Source organism: Leptinotarsa decemlineata, unplaced genomic scaffold (genome assembly GCF_025532065.1).
Source record: "Leptinotarsa decemlineata unplaced genomic scaffold, Ldec_3_MD MMD2_tig00004307_RagTag_RagTag, whole genome shotgun sequence".
Taxonomy (NCBI): domain Eukaryota; kingdom Metazoa; phylum Arthropoda; class Insecta; order Coleoptera; family Chrysomelidae; genus Leptinotarsa; species Leptinotarsa decemlineata.
The window spans coordinates 14,073,353-14,094,863 of NW_027412606.1; the positions used below are offsets into that span (position 1 = coordinate 14,073,353).

The window sequence follows — 21,511 nt, forward strand, 5'->3', positions numbered from 1 at the left end:
CTGCGGTATCGACAGGCCCACCTAGAGCACGTTTATCATTCACAGCTGAAGAACCGCTGCCAGAAATCAGGAGAATCTCTACAGGAGTTTGAAGTCGACATAGATCGATTGGTTCGTCTGGCATATCCTGCTACACCCAAAAATGTAATGGAGCGGTCAGCAGTACAGGCATTCTTGGATGGATTTCGCGACCAAGAAACGAGGCAGGCCCTGACGCTAGCTCATCCCAAACATCTCATGGATGCACTGGCGAGCGCTCTGGAGTTTGAGGCTGCAAAACAATCCTGCAAGAGCCAGAGCAAAGTTCGAGCTATCGAGGAAGATGGACAAGTGCCTGCTGATATTGAGGCCACTATCAGGAAAGTAATGAAAGAAGTGTTGCCTGAGAGAAAACCAATAAGATGTTGGAACCGTGGGAAAATTAGGCATGTGCGTAGCAAATGTCCAAGCATTCAAAGAACCAACACCAAATCAAGAAAACTAGAGAGGTTCCGTGAGAAGGAAAAATCGTCATCCTGTATACAGCAAGCCCCCGTAAAAAACGTAGATGCCCTGTCACGGAGACCATGTCCCGATGGCTGCTCACATTACCGAAGAGCAGAAGAGAAGGAATCAGTTATTTATAGAACTACAGCTAAAGACGACAACTGGAAGGACAACATGATCAGGGAAGACCAAAAGAAAGATCCAGATCTTGGTTTAGTCATCGGATGGAAGAAAAATAATCGAAGACCATCGTGGCAGGAGGTAGCAGGTTATTCGCCAGCGGTTAAGTCCTACTACTGGGCACAATGGAACTCCCTTACCTTGAAAAACGGGGTTCTGAAGCGGGTGTTGGAGTCTGAAGACGATGCAGAAGAAAGGCGCCAGACAGTGGTACCCAGGAGCAGATGACGGGAGGTGCTCAAAGAAATCCATGATGGAGTCACTGGAGGACATCTGGGAGTAACGAAGACCCTCCAGAAATTAAGACAACGGTTTTACTGGGTTAATTGTCAAGCCGACGTCATGGACTGGTGCAGATAGTGTGCTGTATGCGCTGCCAGTAACGGACCTAGGATACGACCGAAAGCTCCAATGCGCCAGTATAACGTGCGCGTGGGTAGTCCTTTTGCCATCAATATCGCCGGCCCGTTTCCAGAGTCCGACCATGGGAACAAATACATCCTGGTAGCCATGGACTACTTCAGTAAGTGGGTAGAAACCTATGCCCTGCCCAACCAGGAAGCCTTTACCGTCGCTGACGTCCTGGTAAAGGAATGGATATGTCGATTCGGTGTTCCATTGCAGCTGCATTCGGACCAGGGCAGGAATTTTGAGTCCAACCTGTTCCAAGAAATATGTAAACTGTTGGACATTCGAAAGACCAGAACCACAGCCTTACATCCACAGTCCGATGGAATGGTGGAACGAATGAATAAGACCATAAACCGCCACTTGTCCAACGTAGTCTCTGACCATCAAAGAGACTGCCGAACGATAAGCCCTGCTGGCTTATCGTTCGGCAGTGCACGAGTCAACTGGCCAAACCCTGCCAATATTATAATGGGCCGAGAGCTGCGGCTTCCTTGCGACATGAAGTTTGGAACGCCGCCAGAACAAGACACTGCGGCGGGAGACTATATCAGCAAGCTTCGGCAGAGAATGGACGACATCCATGAACGAGTCCGTCTGAACATCCGGAGTGAGAGCGATAGAATGACGAAGGCCTATGACATCAAGGCGAATGCTGGAGAATTAGAAACCGGTGACCTAGTTTGGCTGTACAACCCTAAGCGACGCCGTGGTTTATCACCGAAGTTGCGGAACTCGTACAAAATCCGTACAAAATCATGAAAAAGATTATTGACCTCGTCTACCGAATCCATAAGCCACCTCGAGGAAAGCCTAGGGTCGTCCATTTTATTAGATTGGCTCCTTATGCTGGAAATCACGATCAAGTTCGCGCCCTTAGACCATCAGAGGATGGAATGGCGTAACTCGAGAAGAGCCACGAGACCTTTTCAAGGTTCCAGTTGATTACGCACTAGCTCACTGCGTGGCAGAGGATCTCCAAATGTCCAAAGGCATCGCTGTGGTATTCAACAAGAAATTCAGTCAGCTCCAAACATTACGAGACAGATTCCAGAAGTCGGAGGAGTGCTACAGTTGAAGAAGGGTCAGAGAAGCATCTTCTACTTGGTAACCAAAAAGCATTCTCGAGACAAACCGTCCTATGAAGATGTCTGGAGGAGTCTTACTAGACTGGAGGAGACGATGCTCGACCAGAATCTCGTGCACTTGACAATCCCGAAATTAGCCTCTGGGCTTGACAGGCTGGGCCGCGAAAGGAATGCGATCGACGAATCGCCACGAAAAGAATAGATGAGTACCGAAACCGCTAGACGTATCTAGAACGTTCGTTACCAATATAAAAGGTCGGGTCCTCGCTCAGAGAGGGAGTCTGTATCTAGAAAGTGAATCGAGTGGTTAACAAACAGTGAAGATAAATTTAGTGTTAGTTGCTAAGTGGTGTATATAAATTAGTTGTGATAGTGAAGTATTGTTAAAATAAATTTGTTCAAGACAGTTAATTCTTCAATTCGTTACAATATGTATCTTATTCCTCATACCATAAGCCTACTATCTCGGTCTCACAATCAACCACAGTAATTACTGATTATCCGATAATGAAAATAATGAATAAAAATGTCAATTCATCAATGGAAACCCATAATAAATTCAAATATGTGTAGAAATTCAATATTATTCATATTCCAGAAAGGTGCATATGACTCCAGGTTCAGGTGAAAACACCTTACCCCTTGCCTCTGATGTAGACCTACGACTTTGCAGATACCGACGGCAGTGTGCAAAATAACTTTCAACGAATCTTCCAAATCGAAGACCCCCATGCACCTTCTGGGTTGAGTGCCCTGAGAATCTTCCTCACACGGTTACTGTGTGCAGAAGCTAGAATCTCGTCCATCCACCCCCACTCATTGCAGAGTGGACCTCAACCGGCCCATGGGCACCTCAGCAAGTTTGACATCTGACCTTCTGCGGTCGAAAGTCATCCTTTCTTCATCTGTGACTTTTTTATTTTTGCATGGGGCCTCTTCAGACTAACCGGAGACAAGTGTCTTTTAGTCGCGAACTAGTGTTTGTTTAAGATCTAAAAGAGAAGTGAATATTAGGTCTGTTCATACAATTTTTATACTTACCGGAGCAGCCTGACAGCAACTCTCGGAAGTGGTCTCTGATTCTGCTTCGTGTCTGCGTAGTGGATGTCCAGGTCCAGTTCCTGGTATATGAATCTATTTAGTACATATCTTGGAGCGTTCACGGTGGCTCGCACGCGTCTGTATATCGCTGCGCCCCACGCAGTGCAGGCATACAAAATGATTGGGAGCAGTACGGTCTTGATTATCCAGCTCAAAGGGCAAGGGACCAAGGCTCCAGCCTGGAAGAACCCAAGATGGCTGTTGGTCTTAATTAGCAGCAGTTTTACGTTGCTTCAGCGATCTATGATCGGATATAGGTTTTTGTCGGGCGGCTCTCGCCAGCCCTACTCTCTGCCGTATGTGAGCCCTGAACGTTAGCCTTCTGTCGAGAGTGACTCCCAGGCATTACGCCTCGTTGGTCCCCGGAATCTCTTGTCCGTTGAAGATGACGTTTTCTTCCGGGTGTACCATCCTCCAGGTGAACAGTATTGCCTGACTCTTGCCAGAGTTCATACTAATTTATAAAGGTTGGTCCATTCCTCTAATCTGTCCGTTTGCTGTTGTAAGTATCTGGTAACTTGCGCATGGCTAGTTGATCTCGCCATTAGAGCCGTGTTTTCGCGTAGAGTGCCAACTATTGTTAGTTGTTTTGTTCTTGATATCGATGGGAGTGAGAACTCCTATCTCTTCGTTGATTCGTCTGGTTCCCTTTCGCCAATTTATACTGTGAATAGGATAGGGTTATGATCTGACGATCCTTCATTTAGTACTTCCATCTTCGATGTAGGGATGTTTTGCACTATGGCCGAGAATGTCTGGGATGTGGTCTTCTCGTGGGTAGTGCATTGGGGCTTCTGGAGCAACTAACGCAGTGTCCTCAAAGTCTTCTAGCAGTCTGGCGAGTTCTCTACCTCTTTTGTTTCCGTTCCATTCCTTTGCGTTGAAGTCACCTTTGGCTACTGTTGCATGGTGGTCTGAGAACAATTCTGCTACATCGGCTCTCTGTAGTCTTTCCTAAGAGGGTAGGTACACCGATAATATCCTCAGCTGTTCGTGGAGCTTTAGTTTCACTCTGATCGCTACTGCCTCTCCGAGTTGTAGTGCCGCGCCCCCGGCGGAAGACGACCCCTGGCCTGTCTGTCCTATACTTAGTACATCCTGGGATGCGAAAATTCGTGTTATTTCTGATCTTGGTCACCGTTATTGTCCCACGATCCGATTTTTATCCGTACTGGCATTAACAGTTTTCGGGTACTGTCAGTAGTGCAGTTAATACCGCTTGCGGCTCGGTCGTCAGTTTACCTAGTACGTTTATTAGGTCATTGTTGTTTCCATTGCCTCCGGCTCTCTGCGCCTTCGGTGCGCCTTACTTCAGGTTTGGGCCTTTGAAAATCCGATTGCCTGGGAATGTTCCATGCTGATTGTGCTCTCCTTGGTTTGGGGTATATTTTGCACCCCCTGTAGCTAGCTGGATGCGCTTCCAGGCAATTGGCGCATTCCGCTGGCGTCTCTCTTATTTTTTGGCACTCTCTGGTGTCATGGTTTTCTTTACACTTTACACAACGCGCAGTTGCGTGGTATCATCTTTGAGCGGGCCTGAAAAACTGGCACCGGTGACATTGAGACACTAGACCCCTGTTCGTTCTTTGTGGCTCCGCCCGCACGGTAAGGTTCACGCATGTTCTCAATGCGAATATCTTCCCTTCCTTCTTTGGTACTTTTACCAGAAAAGGCGGTAAAACCTTTTTCGTACACCTGGATGTCAATCGGTGACACTCCAGGACTGTATATTCTTGTTTGGCTAGGTCGATTGCGGCGTCTACCTCCTCCACATTTTCTGGTATTCTCCGGATCACCAGGAAATCGCACTCCTTCCTTACCAAGTAGGTATGGAAGTCTACTTACTTTTCTTCCATGTATTTTATGGCTTTTCGACATTCATCCTCATTGTTTGTATGAATATATATTTCATCCTTCGTTAGTCTCGCCCGGTGGTACTGAATCCTTCTCCTTCCCAGGTCTTTGGAAATTTCGTTCGATCTCTGACTATCGTGAAGAACTATTGGTGGCGGCATATTTGAACCTACGGTTGGCACCACTTTCTTGTTTGTTGTAGTCGAGGTTGGTGTCACTTCTCCAGTCAGTTTCCTCTGATTTTCTCGCAGCTGCTTTTTGCAGCTGCGGTCCTTTCTACTGTCTGAAAACCGTCCTCAGATTCGGTTTCAAAAGTGATCTCCGGGCCATGTGGCTGTTTGGTTTGTCTCGATTCTTCTTTGTTTTCGCGGTCTTCACAGCAGGTTTCTGCTTCCAAAATGAGTTGTTCTGGCATTTAGACTTCTTCAGCCCGTATGCCAGATTTTTCCCTGGTTAGTTCTCTATTCATTTTTCACATCAACTTCGCTTCTATGTAGTTCAACATTTCGTTTAACTGCTTTATCGAGCTGGTTAATTCGTCTTTTTGCTAATGCAGCATATATGTTTCCTTCTCTAGGAATTCCAGTTTTTCCTCCATAATTTCCATTATAGGGCTCTGAAAAAACTAAAAAGAGAAGCTGAAAAAGGTAAATAATTAACTATGTGCTTCGCACACGAGTAGTTCTGATGAGAACTCAGGTCATTGACTATCCCAGATAGTCACTCTATGGTTATTCGCTGTTACATCTAATCGCTACGAATGATCGACTCGAACTGATCCAAATCGAAGGCGTTGCGCAGGTGATGATTTTACTTCAACTTTCTGCGCGGCATTAGTACATAAGTCAGCGTGCATACTGGCTATAAATACTGGCTATAAATCAAATCATCTAAAAGAACAATTCGTTCAGGCCAGGTGTCAGTGCAGGATTCTTCTTCACTGAAGTTATTCCTGCATTTGCTGTTGGCGATAAAACTGCCGCAATAGATTTTCAATTATTGGAACACATATTTTACGAATTAAGTCACTGGAAAATAAAACTTGTTATCATTCATTGCAGTCCAGCTATTATTTTCTGTCTGATTTTTCTAATTGAATTAGTTTTTTATTATTATGTCATAATTTGTTACTGAATATCTACCTTTATTTTTCAGAACACATCACTGCATCTAGCAACAACTGAAAATAAATCGAACACTATTAGACTACTCCTCAATCTGGGATGTAAACTCCTTTATAACCAAATGGAGATGAGTGCCATAGACTACGCAATTTATTATAAATTTCCTGAAGCAGCCTTGGCGATGGTAACACATGATAACAGGTCAGCGAATTTTTTTCCATGTATTAAAAAAGTGAAGTGATAGTTCGATAAATTTCTCAGTTTTCATCTCCAATTTTCTGAAAATTCAAAATGAATAGAAGATTCAAGTCCCCAGAAGATTCATTTCAAAAATTGCTAACTCAATTACAACCGTTTCTAATGACGAATTTATAAGAAAGCATCTTGAACAAAAAAGAAAGTGAGTCAACAAGATTCCCTTGTACATACAGATATCGATCGAAAGTAACTTTCAAAATTATTTTCCCACAAACCAAGTGAGATTAATTTTTCTCCTGAAGATGAATTGAACTCCAATAATATTCTTTTCTATCTTTAAACAAAAAAAAAATGAAGGAAACATCCAAAAAAAGGAAGAAATCGAAAAATTCAAAAATAAACTGTTTACATAGATGCGTAGATCATGCAAAGAAGTAACTTCCAGATACAAACTAGTAGAAAATGCCTTCTCGAAACAACTACATTGAATTTTACAAAAGACACTTTTTCCTATCCAGTTTATTCCCCGAACATTCGTTATGGAATTGAATCAGATATTATTCACAACATTGCTACACAATACTCGTATATTATATGAAAAAGAGAAAATTTTGCTTAGATGGAACACTGATCATCCTCAATGGTGGACATTTGACGTTTCGGAATAATACACTTGCTTTTTCGCCTCTTCAGCACCAATCTCTGTAACATTACAAGATGAAGCACTCAATTCATTCATAAAATCACGACTGTATGTCCCAAATGATTTTAATCCACTCATATCATCGATGATAGTTCCTAATGACATTCATTACTTCCCTGCATGATCTACATATATTTGTAAATAGATTATTTTGGAATTAAATCTAAAGAAATGAACTTTAAACGTTCAAGCTAGTCTCGAATATACCTACACAGTAGGTTGAATATACTAACGCCTATCAGAAGACAACTACTCCCCTGGATACTACCACGAAGGGCGTTGGATTATATCCGACAGGCGTCAGTGCAGGAATCTTCACAGAAAATTTCTTGCATATGCAATTGGCAATAAAACTGAAAGAGTCAACCTTCAATTTTGGAACGAGCACACTTGCAGACCGGTTTCGAGCTCATTAACCACTCATCAGTGCAAGATAGTGGTCATCATCGACCTGAAGTCAATTATATTCCATAATTGAAAATCGGAATTCTTTCAGAGTATTTCATTCCTCTTCCTAAGTTGGAGCGAACAACAAAATGTCACTCCATCTAGTGGACGAGGTACTAACTAACTGCATATCCGAAATTTGCCCGATACCTCTGAATAAGGAAAAAAAACTTTCTTATTAGTCAGTGGGCTGTGCTTAAAGACTGGCAGTAAACAAATCTAAAGAAATGAACTTTAAACGTTCAAGCCAGTCTCGAATATACCTTCACAGTAGGTTGAATGGACTGACGCCTATCAGAAAACAACTACTCCCCTGGCTAATACCACGAAGGGCGTTGGATTATATACGACTTGTGAAGTTTCTAATGTCGATAGGAAGATTATTATATAATTTAATGTGAGGACCTGTTGAAAAAATAGATGAGTGATGAAGTTGAATCGAAATCATCTTATTTTCGCGAAGACTACATCCTGTAGCTCGACTAAGTCTTTTCTGCTTGTGAAGTTTTCATCGTGTGACTTCACATAAGATACACAGTTAAGTATATATAATCAGATGACTGTTAGAATTTTGAGATTTGATAATAAATCCCTACATGAGTCTGTGGGACCCTTGTAAGTCATAACTCTTAGGATTTTCTTTTGGAGAACTAATACTTCATTGATTCTGGTTGAATTTCCATAACAAATGATGCAATATTTTAGGGTGGAGTTAACATATGCATTATAGTAATTGAGTAGGATATTGAGAAGGAACAATTTTTCTAAGATTCCATAGAACATAACAATGTCTAGATAGCTTGTTAGTTATATAGTCTACGTGATGCCACCAAGTGAGGTGTGAGTCGATTTGTACCCCAAGAAATTTAATGACTTCTTTTTGTTCTATTTAAGTATGGTCGTATCTTACTAGAATACTTTAATCGATATTTTTTGGAGTTGATACAATGCTGTTCATTTCAGAGATATTTAAAACAAGGCCATTGCTGTAGCAGTAAGAGTTCATATTATTAACCGAATTTTCAGTAAAAGAGGTGTCGTCAGCGAATCGGGCAGTGAAATTATTTTCGTTTATAGTGCAGAGATCATTGACGAATGAAATAAATAATGTGGGTCTTTGCATCTTCATACAGTTTAACACATTGTGTTCTGTTTTGGAGATATGTTTCCATCCAACTATGTGCGGAGCTTCGCACACCATAGTTGTATAGTTTACTGAGAAGTAAATCATGATCAACCTTATCGAAGGCCCTAGTGAGATCAAAGTATATTTTCAAGGTTTTATTATCAGTGTCAATATTGTTGAGAATATAATTATACAAGGAGAGAACTGCGTCTTTAGTAGCTAATCCTTGTTGAAAACCAAATTGATATTTATTGAGAACTCCATACCTGTGCATGAAGTCGGTAAGACGTCTGTTGTATGCTTTTTCGTAAGCTTTAGAGAAAGGTGATAATAGGGCTATGCCTCTGTAATTATTGACGGTTTTTTTGTTACCTTTTTTATGAATTGGGACCTCAACGAAAGACGAGTTGATCAGATTTGTGAAAGGTGTTAAGATTTCGTCTGCAACTTCATATAAGAGGGAGCATGGGATTTCATCGAGACCCCAAGAGTGTTTTTGGGCAATTGACTTTAGTATATCACGCAGCTCTGTTCCATCAATAGGACTTAAAGAAAAGATAATTTATTTTGATATCATTGTGAGTCTCTCCAATTGGACGGCCATGTTTCACCAGGTCTTTTACAGAGTTTACAAAGAAATAATTAAAGGTTTGAGCTATTTCCTTAGGTTCTATTATGAGTTGATTATCACCATTGATAATTCCATTACTTTTTGCAGCTTTGTGTGTTTTGCCAGTGTTCTCATTAATTATTGACCACGCAGATTTTGATTCGTTTTAGGCTGATGCGAGCCTGTTTCCGTAATACTCTTCCTTTGCTCGGCTAATTTTTTTATGGTGGCAATTGAGTAACAGTTTATATCGTTGAAGAATGTCATCATTTGTCTCGATTCTCGATGTCTGAATAAACCTCTAATAAAACTTTCAGTGATCCATAGTCTGTGCATTTTTTTATTTTCATTTCGCTTCCTGTTTTGTTTTAGAGAAAAATCGATATTGAACAGTTCCAAAAGAATATTATAGAAAATAGAAAATGTCTCATCGCAGTTTAGATCAGCTCTGTCAATGAATTCCCAAGATTCACAAGATAAAAGATATTTGAAGTAATCTTTATTGCTGGGACTGAAAACCCTGTGATAAGAATATTCAGTAGTTTCTATTTATGCAGAAACACTCTGTAGAGGGTGATCTGAAAAATCGACATGAATCACTTCACTGCTGATGTCTCTATCTATATTCGTGAAGATATTATCGATAACAGAACTGCTATTTTTACTAATTCTAGTGACTTCGGATATGCGCTTGTACAGCCCGTTACATGAAAAAAGGTAACGAATAGTTTTGGCATTGTTGGCATTCATATTGTCGTCGAAATTGAAATTGAAATCGCCACACATAAATATAATCACATTAGTATGCTTCAGTGTTCTAGAAAGTGTTCCATGTTTTCGAGAAATACCTTTGGACATTCAAGTTTATCCACTTTGTTTCGCAGACTGCCTACGTTCAAGTGGGCAATTTTCAGGGTGATTGTCTTACGTTGAGGTATCACCTGGATATAATCTTCACAAGAGGTATTGACATTAGTTACGAAAAAATTTAAATTCTTTAATAAGTACATTGTTCGGCCAACGATCACTCTTGAGCATGAACTCTTTACACGCCTTTGTGACACCCACTTCAAATGAACTGTTATTACCTTTAAAGTTCAACCTGTAACATTTCATACTTTGATTGAGGAACGATTCCTTCAGGAATGCCTGCATCATTTTCAACATGACCTGATACTCTGCCAACGTACAACCACTCCAAGTCTTTGGCGGCACCCTGAATTTTTAAATTTTGATTTGTATTTGAACCCATTTTCAGTATTCGTGATTTTCCTCTTTGTGCTTTTGCAGTGGGTTGTCGACGATCACTGGTGTCTGCATTCTGTTCCTTTGTGTTCAGTCTCCCGAATCGAAGATAGCGCCTATAGCGGAGCCTTATCAACTATCACGCAGTTTTTATCTCTGTTGGTAGAGATCACTGTATCGACCGCCTTATTTTGGTTTACGGTTAGATTTTTTCAATAAAAATGTAATCTCTTCCTGATCACGAAGCCTTTTTGCCATTTGATCATTTACTTTTTCGGGAGCTCTCTTTCAATCTGCTTACTTTTTATAACGTTGAACTGTAACTGGTGTTTATCAGGATCTAATGAATCAACTGAAGTAACATTTTCACAACTTACACATGTCACATTGTTTTTCATAAGCTGTTGTAGTATTATTTTCAGAAGCACTCTCGGGAAGAGCTTTCAAGACTAAAAGATCTATTAAGTCACTTTTTTAAGCTTATTGAGTTCCGCAACGAGAGCGACATGTTCACTTGACGACATGTTTCATTCTGGAGTGAAGAAACTAAGCTTCAACTTCTCACCAATATTATTTTTGATAGTTTTAACATCCACCCAAATTCCTGCAGTGGTTTCGAATATTCAATACTATATTCTTTTCTTACTGGTAACAATTCGAAAATATTTTATATTCACTTCACAGAAACCATTCAGGGAATTATCGCTACAACTAAGTTGGAATATGTTTTCCAACTCTTTTAACGGGTCATATTTCATATAATTTATCCACCCCTTTGTTTGATTATGGCCTCCTGGTCTACTCGATCTCAATACTATTCTGTTGACATTCTACGGAAAGATATAAAAGAAATGTACCTGATCTATATCGTAGAAACTACTGAACGCATAAAAAATATGAATTATGTTATCATTCGGAAATATAAAATTATTCATTCATATTTCAGAGCACAAGAAATTATGATGCTCAAATCTAACAAACATCCTTGTATTACTCTAGCGTTGATTGGTGCAATGCCTGAAGTTTTCGAAGCAGTACAAAATAAATGTATAACAAAGGCAGAGTGCAAAAAGGACTCAAAATCGTTTTATGTAAGTTTATTCAGGAAATATTTTTCCAATATCATTCATATTTTGTTTTCTAGATAAAATACAACTTTACAATTTTGCAAGGTCCTGTTTCATCCGACCAGGAAAATGTTACTAAGCTCGCACCCCTACCAGCCCTTAACGTAAGTTGATAAAACATTAATAAATAAGTTAAAATTTAACAACGGTATCTATTTGAATATCAAATCAGTCTTTCTTTCATAAACTACATTCGAAGCATACAACTACCAAATTGAATTCATTTCTGAAATATCAATTTCATATAGTCAAAAGATCCATTGGAATCAGAAGTATTTCTCGAAGCTTATATCGGGTTATATTGGTAGCCCCCTTATTGATAGTGGCTCTGTTCACTACAGAGCGTTTGAAAAGAGTAAGAGATCTTCAAAATTATCATGGGTAATGAATGCATAAAACTGAAATTGGTTACCAGTATGTTCATTTATACATACCTGTCAAACGACTAGTCACAACTAGTTACTTTTTAAAAAACCAAGACCTATAATCTATCCAAAACCACCTCATTTTTAGTTGATGGCTTCGTGCATTAACGCATCTTTAGGTAAACTTTAGGCAATGAAGCATATTTTGACTTCAACTGAGAAATGTAGGAATGCTTTAAACTGATAAATTACTAACGTAATAATGTCAACATATCATCTACCTTTGAATGTAATCTATCGGCGTAGAATTTCATCAATTAATTTTCAAGCGTAGCTGAATTAATAATCAAACACTTGTGTGTCTAATGAAAATGCATACGACTTCCTGAGAACCTTACGAGACAATAAAAATCAATTATTTTTCTTTCTTGTAAATGGTACCAAAAAATCTCTGTATCTCTGTATCTGTAGAGTAAGGAGGGTGAGTGAAGGCCACATGTGCCCCATTGTACATCCTCCCTAGGAGTTATCCTCCTAGGTCATGGTCCATCCTGTCCTTTCCAGAAAGGTGGACAGGTCACTAGGAGACATATCCTTTATATCGGCAGGTGTAGGCCAAGACTCGCCGAACACACACTCTCTTATTGACGATGACTCCGGACACTAGCATAGGACATGCCTGACAGTTTCATCTTTCTGCTCACACATCCTGCATAGAGGTGTATACACTAGCCCTATATTATGGAGGTGTTTCCGTAGTTGACAGTGACCAGTCAGAAATCCTACTACAAAGCGTAGATTTTTCCTGGTCATCGCCAGATATTTCTTCAGCGCCAGCTTCCCAGGGTCACCCAGGGTGATCCTGGTAAGACTGCATCTTTTGATTCCATCCCACCTCTTTAGAGGTGGGCCGTAGGTGTCACTGGGTCCTAAAATTCTTAGTCCAGTCGCTCACTTGGCTAAAGAGTCGGCAATGTAATTATCTTTACTCCTATCGTGTCCTCTAACCCACCTCAGGATAATGTTATCTACCGAGGCTTTGGCTGAGTCTTGGTGGCACTCTAGTAATAGCCGTGAGCTACCACGTTGTCTGTTCAAGGCTAATAGGACTTGTCTACTGTTAGTGCAGATTGTTATGTTTTTGTCAGAAATTTCTTTCCTGGTTATTTCTTTTGTAGCGATTGAGATACCAGCCAGTTCTGTTTGAACCAGGCTAGTATTTTTTCCCATTCCTCACTCAATCCTTAAGCTTAGTGATCTGGAGTACACTCCACATCCTGAAACTTCTTTGGTTTTTGAGCCGTCTGTATATATGCGTATTGCATTTATAGCATCTGATTCTGTGTTCTGTTTTATATGTATTCTGTAGGGTTTATTAAACACTAACCTGGTTCAATAGCATCACTGGCTGCCTGCAGCAGAGGTTGCGCAGTAAGCGCTTCTTGCCATATGCTCAGCCTCAATTGACCCATTCCTACTTCGAGGTTTACATCAGCCGTGCGCAATCGTAACATGGTCCAGAGGGGTCAGATCAGGTCCATTGCCGCGGTTGGTGTTGTTCTCATGGCTTCTGTGATGTTTAAACAAGCCAATCGCTGAATTTGATATAATTTTTGGATGGCCCTTGCTTGTAGAACTTTCGATGCCAATGCAATGGCTCCGTACGTTAACATAGGTCTTATTACTGCAGTGTAGATCCAGGTGACCACACGGGATGAAAGACCCCATGCGCATATCCCACTGTCCTACGACATTTCTCATAAGCCACATATGCTCTTTTTGCTCTACTTTGTAGGTGAGAGTTCCATGTTAGCTTCCTGTCGAGGGTAGTACCAAGGTATTTCACCTCTTCAGAGGAGTTTAGTTTGCCTTTGAAGATTTTGGGAGGTTTCTACCCCGATAAACTTCTTTTCCTGGTGAAAAGGACCATCTCCGTCTTCTTCCGACAGCTTGGAAAATAACAGCTGCTGTTATGTTCACAAACTGAATTTAAAAGCTATCTAAATTATTAAATATATTATTCCAGACCCTCACCAACGTATTGACCACTTGTTTCAATGGTTTTTCTTAACATCTTCAAAAACGTAAAATTATACCAATATAGATGAAATTAATATGACATGTAAGTGAACATCCATTAATTTTGATTACTATAGTATTCCTGTCTATTGACAGGTTCGAAATTTGTCCTAAGACAAAGATTGTTCTCTCACCCAACCTCAAAAGGTTAATTTAGAAGACAAACCGTTCTCTTTACTTACAGGCAATGGTAACTCATGGACGAGTAGAACTATTAGCCCATCCTCTTAGTCAAAAATACTTACAGATGAAATGGAACTCCTATGGAAAATACTTTCATATGGCTAATGTTTCATTCTACTGTATCTTTCTAACATTTGTTACCTCCTTCTCATCTCAGTTAATGGAGCATCAAAATGGAAACTACTCGATCAACAACACAAGTATAAGCCATGAAGTAAGTATTTATATGTAAGATCGAATTTTCAGAAGAAAAAATCGGTTATGAATGAAAATAAATGTCGGTTATTTTTGAAAAACTCCCTATGTGATACATTTGTATCACATAGGGAGTTTTATTTCTCATTTTTATAATGATCTCCCACCATGTAGTAACGGCTACATCGATCAATTCATCTATTTTTGGTAGGCTCATTTATTGAAATTTTCGAACCTATCGCTTATACTGATATAATTGCCTATGCATGGGTTCTCAGTAAGAAAGAAGTGTTGGATTCATCAATTTTGTATATTAATCCAAAATTGAAACTGTATATACAATTTAATTATTTTTTATAACTATCGCACTCAGCTCACTCATTGTGTCGCTTTATGCTTTTTTCCGAATTTCGAACTAATCCGAGCTCCGTAGATTTTTATCGACCTTTTTGGGGATTTCCAGCTTCCACAGTATGAAAAGAATCATAGTTCTATGGAAAACCCTGATATTCCTCCTCAAGAACGGACTTTTGTTGAATATCTGACTCAGATATATTATTGAATACCGTCGAAATTCTCCCAACTCTTCTCATTCATTGGATGAGCCTGACTTAGTCTCGATACCATGTAGAAGTCAGGTGTATACTCCCAAAGGTCAACGGTGAGATAGCCAACTCTCAAGGGCCAATGGTGTTGTTTTGCTCTCGTCTTCAAGTCATTCCGCCCCGGAAAACTCGTCTGCTCGATTCTGGTATAAGCATCTGGAACAATCATTATCATAACATACGAAAAATTGACGAAAAGTGACTTGCTCCTTGGCTTTATCTAGACGTAGTAATGCAAGATGTTCATCATCGCAATCTCAAGTACTTTTCCGCAATTATAACAATACCTGTTTCTAGAAAACCTAGTTCCCCCACAACACTAACTCAATTTTTTCCTAATTCCTTTTCGTATCCTCAAACTATATAAAAGTAATATGTCTAGCCACAAGGCTTGCAACATATCGGCATCCTTCATTAACCTTTCGATAAATGTCAATTTCAATTGTTAATGTCTGGCCCGTAGTTGGCTTTGGGATACTTGCTTCATGTAAGTGTTCGTTCAATTTCTTGTTCACCTCTTTCGAAATCTCTTCATTCATTTCATCTTTTCTCTTCCATGACCCGTTCGTTGATTTTACCAAGTAAAAGGAACTCACTAGTAGATCTTTGCTCTCGTTATAGGTTCGATGAGAGACTAATTACAATAGTTTCAACACCACCTACCAGTGATGAAAGAGACTCTTCATTAGAGTGGTTGCGAAGAATTTCTGTTTTCCTCAATTTTTAATGCAATAAATATAAATTCTATCTAGTTACGTATATCACCAGATTTCAACAGTAGCTGCCAATTCGATAAATATCGAAAACTTCACTGATAATAACAGTAAAAACTGTATTGTTTATGAAGTCTCCAGAATTGTTGATAATATTTCAATTAATGAGAAGATATTATTAGTGTCACCGTCACCTTATATAAAAATATTCAGAAACATCACCAAGGTATCAATATTTTGAGCTGATACTTTTGCCCTTTTATTTCTCAACAAGGAAAAGATAGGTAAAGACCTATGGATGTATCTCTACCTCGTATCACTTTTGTCAACTTTTTGTAACTTGGATCCCATTCTGTTACTCTGTCAACTAATTTTTTATTTCATCTGCACCAGAAATATTGCAAATTGCGTTGCATTGGATATGACTGAATTTTTACTCCATGAACTAAGAACGATAAAACTGTGTTTTTCAAAAAAAAACATAACTTTTTTTATTTTTCAGCAATATGTTCATCTCAGCAAGGAAAATATCCTAATGGTCGAAATTAATCCAGTGATGTATATGAATGGATTGGGAATAATTACTTACATTGGAATGAACGTTTTCAGAGAACTGTTGCAATTACATGATCAGAAACTTATTTATTTCACGAACCCCATGAATTTGCTCACCTGGTTATTATATATGTCTGCCCTGACAATGGTGTTACCAATATTTATGAGCACAATGTGTGACCTTCAGTTTTCTTGCGCATCGCTCACTATTTTCATGAGCTGGTTCAATCTTCTACTATTACTACAAAGATTTGATCAAGTTGGAATATATGTAGTTATGTTCCTGGAGATACTGCAAACACTCATCAAGGTTCTGATGGTTTTTTCCATTCTCATAATTGCATTTGGTTTAGCGTTCTACATTCTTCTTTCGAAAGTAAGTACTCAAAATTTTATATTTCATAAGTAATAAATATTATTCAACGATTGCTTTCCTGTAAGAATGTTCCTCTCACAATAATTCTGACGATGGCCAATCATGAAAGCTATCCATGCTATATGATAAGACACGCCCGAGGAAGTCATTGTATGGCGAAACACGTGTTGCGTTTTTGTAAAACTATCTAGTAAAAATCACACAATAAAGTGTTTTTAGAATACGCTATCCGTGCTGTAATCGAGTTTTCATTACTGAATTATATTTAAATAGGATGAATATTACTGGAGTCTTTTCCCAACACCAAACCGTTATTTAACACTTCGACACGTATTTTGATCACCGAGTGATCATCTTCAAGAGTAAGAGTTTGATCGAAACACGTGTCGAGGTGTTAAAATAACGGTTTTATGTTGGAAAAAAACTCCAGTAATATTAATTACAACACCAAAGGTTCCAAACAGTGCATCACAAGTATATAAAGGGTATTCCATATTCGACGGTCTATTAGACGTATCTAGAGAACAAAAAATGATGAGAGCTTCAAATTTCAATTACTGATATACATGACTGTAATCTATCGTTTGGAAATATTTTCATCACCGCATTATTGCCACATCTACATGTAACAGACATCAACTTGGAAATTTCAAATGGAACACCCTATATATCATATCATTTTTGAATTCTGTATCGCAATCCACTTTTGTAGACCACGTTCTATACATATCTCTCACCAAATGTAAAACAATAATTATTTTGTAATTTTGTTTGTTGAAAACATGGTATTTTTAATATGTACTCTCGCATGAATTCAGTTATTTCACCGAACTCAAATTCTGGCAACATTGAGATAAGGTATGATTGTTATTATTTCAGAACGAAACTCAAATCTTATTTTATACAGAGTATCTGAAAAATACATCTCAATTGTTATCTTTGATCAACGAAAATAACTTTTTTTTTCAAATGAAACAGCCTGTATATTATTCAATTCACGAATTCAGCCAACCAATGTGAACGACTTTGATCAACTATGCCCTATAACTATATCTGACCGTTTATGAAATATGAGCTATTTTTTTTTAATTTGCTCCTATGCAATCATAAAATTTCCAATAAAATTAAAAATCAAGTGCATAATACACACAATGACGTAGGCCTTCGGAAATTTACTCCTCAAGATTAAAAATTATTGTGACAAACTGAGATTGTTTTTTCAACAAATCTTATGAATATCATTAAATCAGTCTGAAAAATTCAATACATATGGTGAATCTTTTTCTATTTCCAATGATCTAGTATATATTATCAGAAGACTTTTAAAAATTAATTTCGAATTTCGCAACTGGATTTCGGCAAGGATAATGGTGTGTCATGATCCAAGTGTGATTTGAAAAACAAAAAAATGGATTTGATAACTTCTTTAAATAGTCCAACTGTCATATTGAAGTACTGAAGATGGATAATAATAATTATTCAAACTCTGAAAACCTAAACTTGCTTCTTGAACAAAATTACCTCAACTATGGAATATGTCAACATGTCAGTGTGACAATATTATCTCTTGTTCTTTAGTGTAGAATTATTTTTGTTATCAATTTAATTTTGTATTCGAAATATTATATTTGTAGAGAAGCAAAAAAAAATATTGGCTGGCTGAATTCTAAAATTGAATAATATATAGGATGTTCTATTTAAAAAAAATTGTTATCGTCGTTTATCAAAGATACGAATTGAGGCGTATTCTCAGACACTCTGTATAAAATGAAATTTGAGATTCGTTATAAAATAACAACCACCATACCTTATCTCAATGTTACCAGAATTTAAGGTCGGTGTATCAGCTAATTCATCCGATAAAAATTACAAAATTTAAAAACGGTGAGAGATAGGTATAGAACACACACATATATATATATATATATATATATATATATATATATATATATATATATATATATATATATATATATATATATATATATAAATATAATATTTATATTAAATTCTACAAAAAGGATTTGAAGCTTTATATCTTCTATTAATTATCTGCGAGCGCTTTCGACAGTTGGTAGTACTGTCATCTTACTTTACTTTAGGTAAATTTGCCTGTATTTGTTCTGCACAGGTACTCTTCTTCGTGTTAGATCTTCTCTAGGAATGTGTATGGTTTTGTTTAATATATTGAATGTGAGATCTTGTTGTGTTTTGATTTGTATTTGTTCCTCGATAAGTGATTTATGCGGTTTCCCTTGTTGATTTGTTTTATTAGTTTTATGTTCTCTGGTGGGGGCCGAGGACAGGCGGCCCTCGATTGAATACAAAATGTGACGACGTAATCCATCTTGAGTTCATTCGGGTTGAAGCCTGGCTCCCTTCCCCTTTCAACTGGTGTTTGTCAGAAAGACAAACGGGTCATGACTGGTGTTTAATGGTGGCATGAAAGTCCTCAGACATCCATACCGCCCTTCGCTGTATACCCCTACCTGGCTGGGGTAAGATGGATGAAGATATTATTCATCCGTTAACGGAGGACATAGGGGCCTTATTCGACAGAGTGTCGGGGCCTTCTATATCGGGAGGGGTCGTCTACAGCGTAATCTATAGCTTCCCTGACTAAAGGATTTTCGTGAGTTTCAGCGTAATATAAAACTCGCCGATTCCTCGACTGGATGGACTGCTGAATGGAAGGCAGCTTCAAATCTCTGCGGATGGCTTCATTCCGCACGAACCACGGAGCATTCACAATCATCCGTAGAATTTTATTTTGTAAAGTCTCCAAGATGGAGATGTTAGTCGGAGCCGCTTGTCCCCAAACGCCTGAAGCATACATGATGACAGACTTGGATTTTCTATTTATCAAAGGGTACAGGCTTGCCACCCGACTCTGGATCTTTGCCTTCACGCTTAACAGGTGCGGGTTCCAGGTGAGCCTACGGTCTATAAGAAGACCTAGGTACTTGACCCGCGCTTGCCAATCAATCTCCCTTCCAGAGATTCTCACTTTCATGGCCGGAGAAGCTATCGTTCTTCCCGTGGTTATTGCCTGAGTTTTTTCCGGATTCACTCGGATCGTCCACTCGAGGTACCAGCGCTCGAGGTCGCCCAATGCACATTGCATATAGACGATCCCGAGCTCCCGACCCATGGAAGATGAGAGGAGAGCCGTGTCATCGGCGTAGAGAGATACCTTCACATGCTCGGACCTCGGAAGGTCGCTGGTATAAAGGAAATAGAGCGTGGGAGAGAGCACGGCCCCCTGTGGCACTCCAGCGAGGATCTCTCTGTTGTCAGACAGAGAGCCCTCTACTCTAACCTGAAATGTTCTGTCTTTCAGGAAAGACCCAATCCACCGGATCAGGCCCCGAGGCAGGTCGAACGCGATTAATTTGTGAAGAAGGCCTTCATGCCAAACGCGGTCGAAGGCCTTCGAAATGTCTAGTAGGACTAGATGAACTTTTTTATTCCTATTTAGCTCCGTGATGGTATTTTCGACCAGTCTCAGAGCCTGCAACTCAGTGGAATGTTCTCTCCTGAAGCCGAATTGCTCATCAGGCAGAACATTCCGGTCCTCAACTTCTTTGTTGAGCCTTTGAAGTACGACTCTTTCAGCCAGCTTAGCCGCCGACGAGAGCAGACTAATCGGGCGATAATTCTGCGGGAAAAGCCGGTTCTGCCCCTGTTTTGGGAGCATGACGACGACCGCATATTTCCACCTTCTGGGGAAGTATCTTAGAGCCAGAGAGCTGTTGATGATGTTCAGTAGGCTCTCGACGCAGTTTTCCGGGAGCTTCTTCAATAACTTGTTTGTTATTGAGTCAACCCTCGGGGCTTTCTTGGCTTTTGCAGCCTTGATGTAGCCCTTTAATTCTTCCACAGAAGCCGGACGAATGACATCATCGTCATCCTCCCTGAGGATGCGGTGAACCCGATCTTCGAGCAGAATATCGCGGTCGATGTCGTCATTGTCGTCAACGTTAAGTTGAAACTGACGTTCCATCGTGTCAGCAAAAGCCAACGCTTTGTCGGCGGGAGAGTAGCATAAACCGCGCTCTCCGTGAATGGGTGAGGGAGCTGTCTTCTTTCCTTTGAGTCTATGAGTGATTCGCCAAAGCTCGTCACACCCAGGCTCAATGGATTCCAACAGCTCCTCCCACTTGTCATTTCGGTAATCAATAATGGCCTGTTTTACTTGATTGGCCATCCTGTTTGCCGCTGTTTTGTCTCCTGGGAAGAGTGTTCGCTGATAGAGCCTTCTCAGGCGGTTTCTCTCTCGTATCAAGGCTTTGATACGAGGGGGAAACTCATTATAGCTTTTCTGCGGACACTCCTCACTGGAGGTGGCCGTCCGAAAAGCATCATTCACAGAGGTCTCGAAGCGGTGAACTGCCGCGTCGAGTTCGTTGGGAGAGCGGAGACCCTCAGGAGGGGCGCGCATCTCTCCGAGCTGAGCTGTGAAGACATCCCAATCCGTCTTATATCTCATGCAATAATCAGGGGAAGGAAGTTCATCACCCAATACCAGGATTACTGGATTATGATCGGAGTCCAGTTCCGACTGAACGTAAATTTCGCTGGTCAGAGAGACGTTTCTGAGAAGCGCGATGTCCAGTACGTCAGGCCTATACTGCCCGCGATAGAACGTAGGTTCATCTGGTCCCAGCACGAGATATTCATGTCTGTCAGCATGCGCATGGAGCGCTTGGCCGTTTCGATTGGTGGCTCTGCTCCATAGTCCGT

General features: G+C 39.8%; 1 protein-coding gene across 1 annotated transcript in view; it reads left to right on the top strand.

Annotated features, from left to right (window-relative positions):
* Positions 1-21,511, top strand: part of TrpA1 (Transient receptor potential cation channel A1) — a 130,484-nt gene that overhangs the window by 77,957 nt on the left and 31,016 nt on the right. Inside the window, exons 12-16 of the mRNA XM_074179026.1 lie at positions 6,273-6,442; positions 11,517-11,661; positions 11,715-11,801; positions 14,326-14,538; positions 16,340-16,768. Coding sequence (XP_074035127.1) covers positions 6,273-6,442; positions 11,517-11,661; positions 11,715-11,801; positions 14,326-14,538; positions 16,340-16,768 — 1,044 coding nt within the window. The remainder of the gene's footprint in view (positions 1-6,272; positions 6,443-11,516; positions 11,662-11,714; positions 11,802-14,325; positions 14,539-16,339; positions 16,769-21,511) is intronic.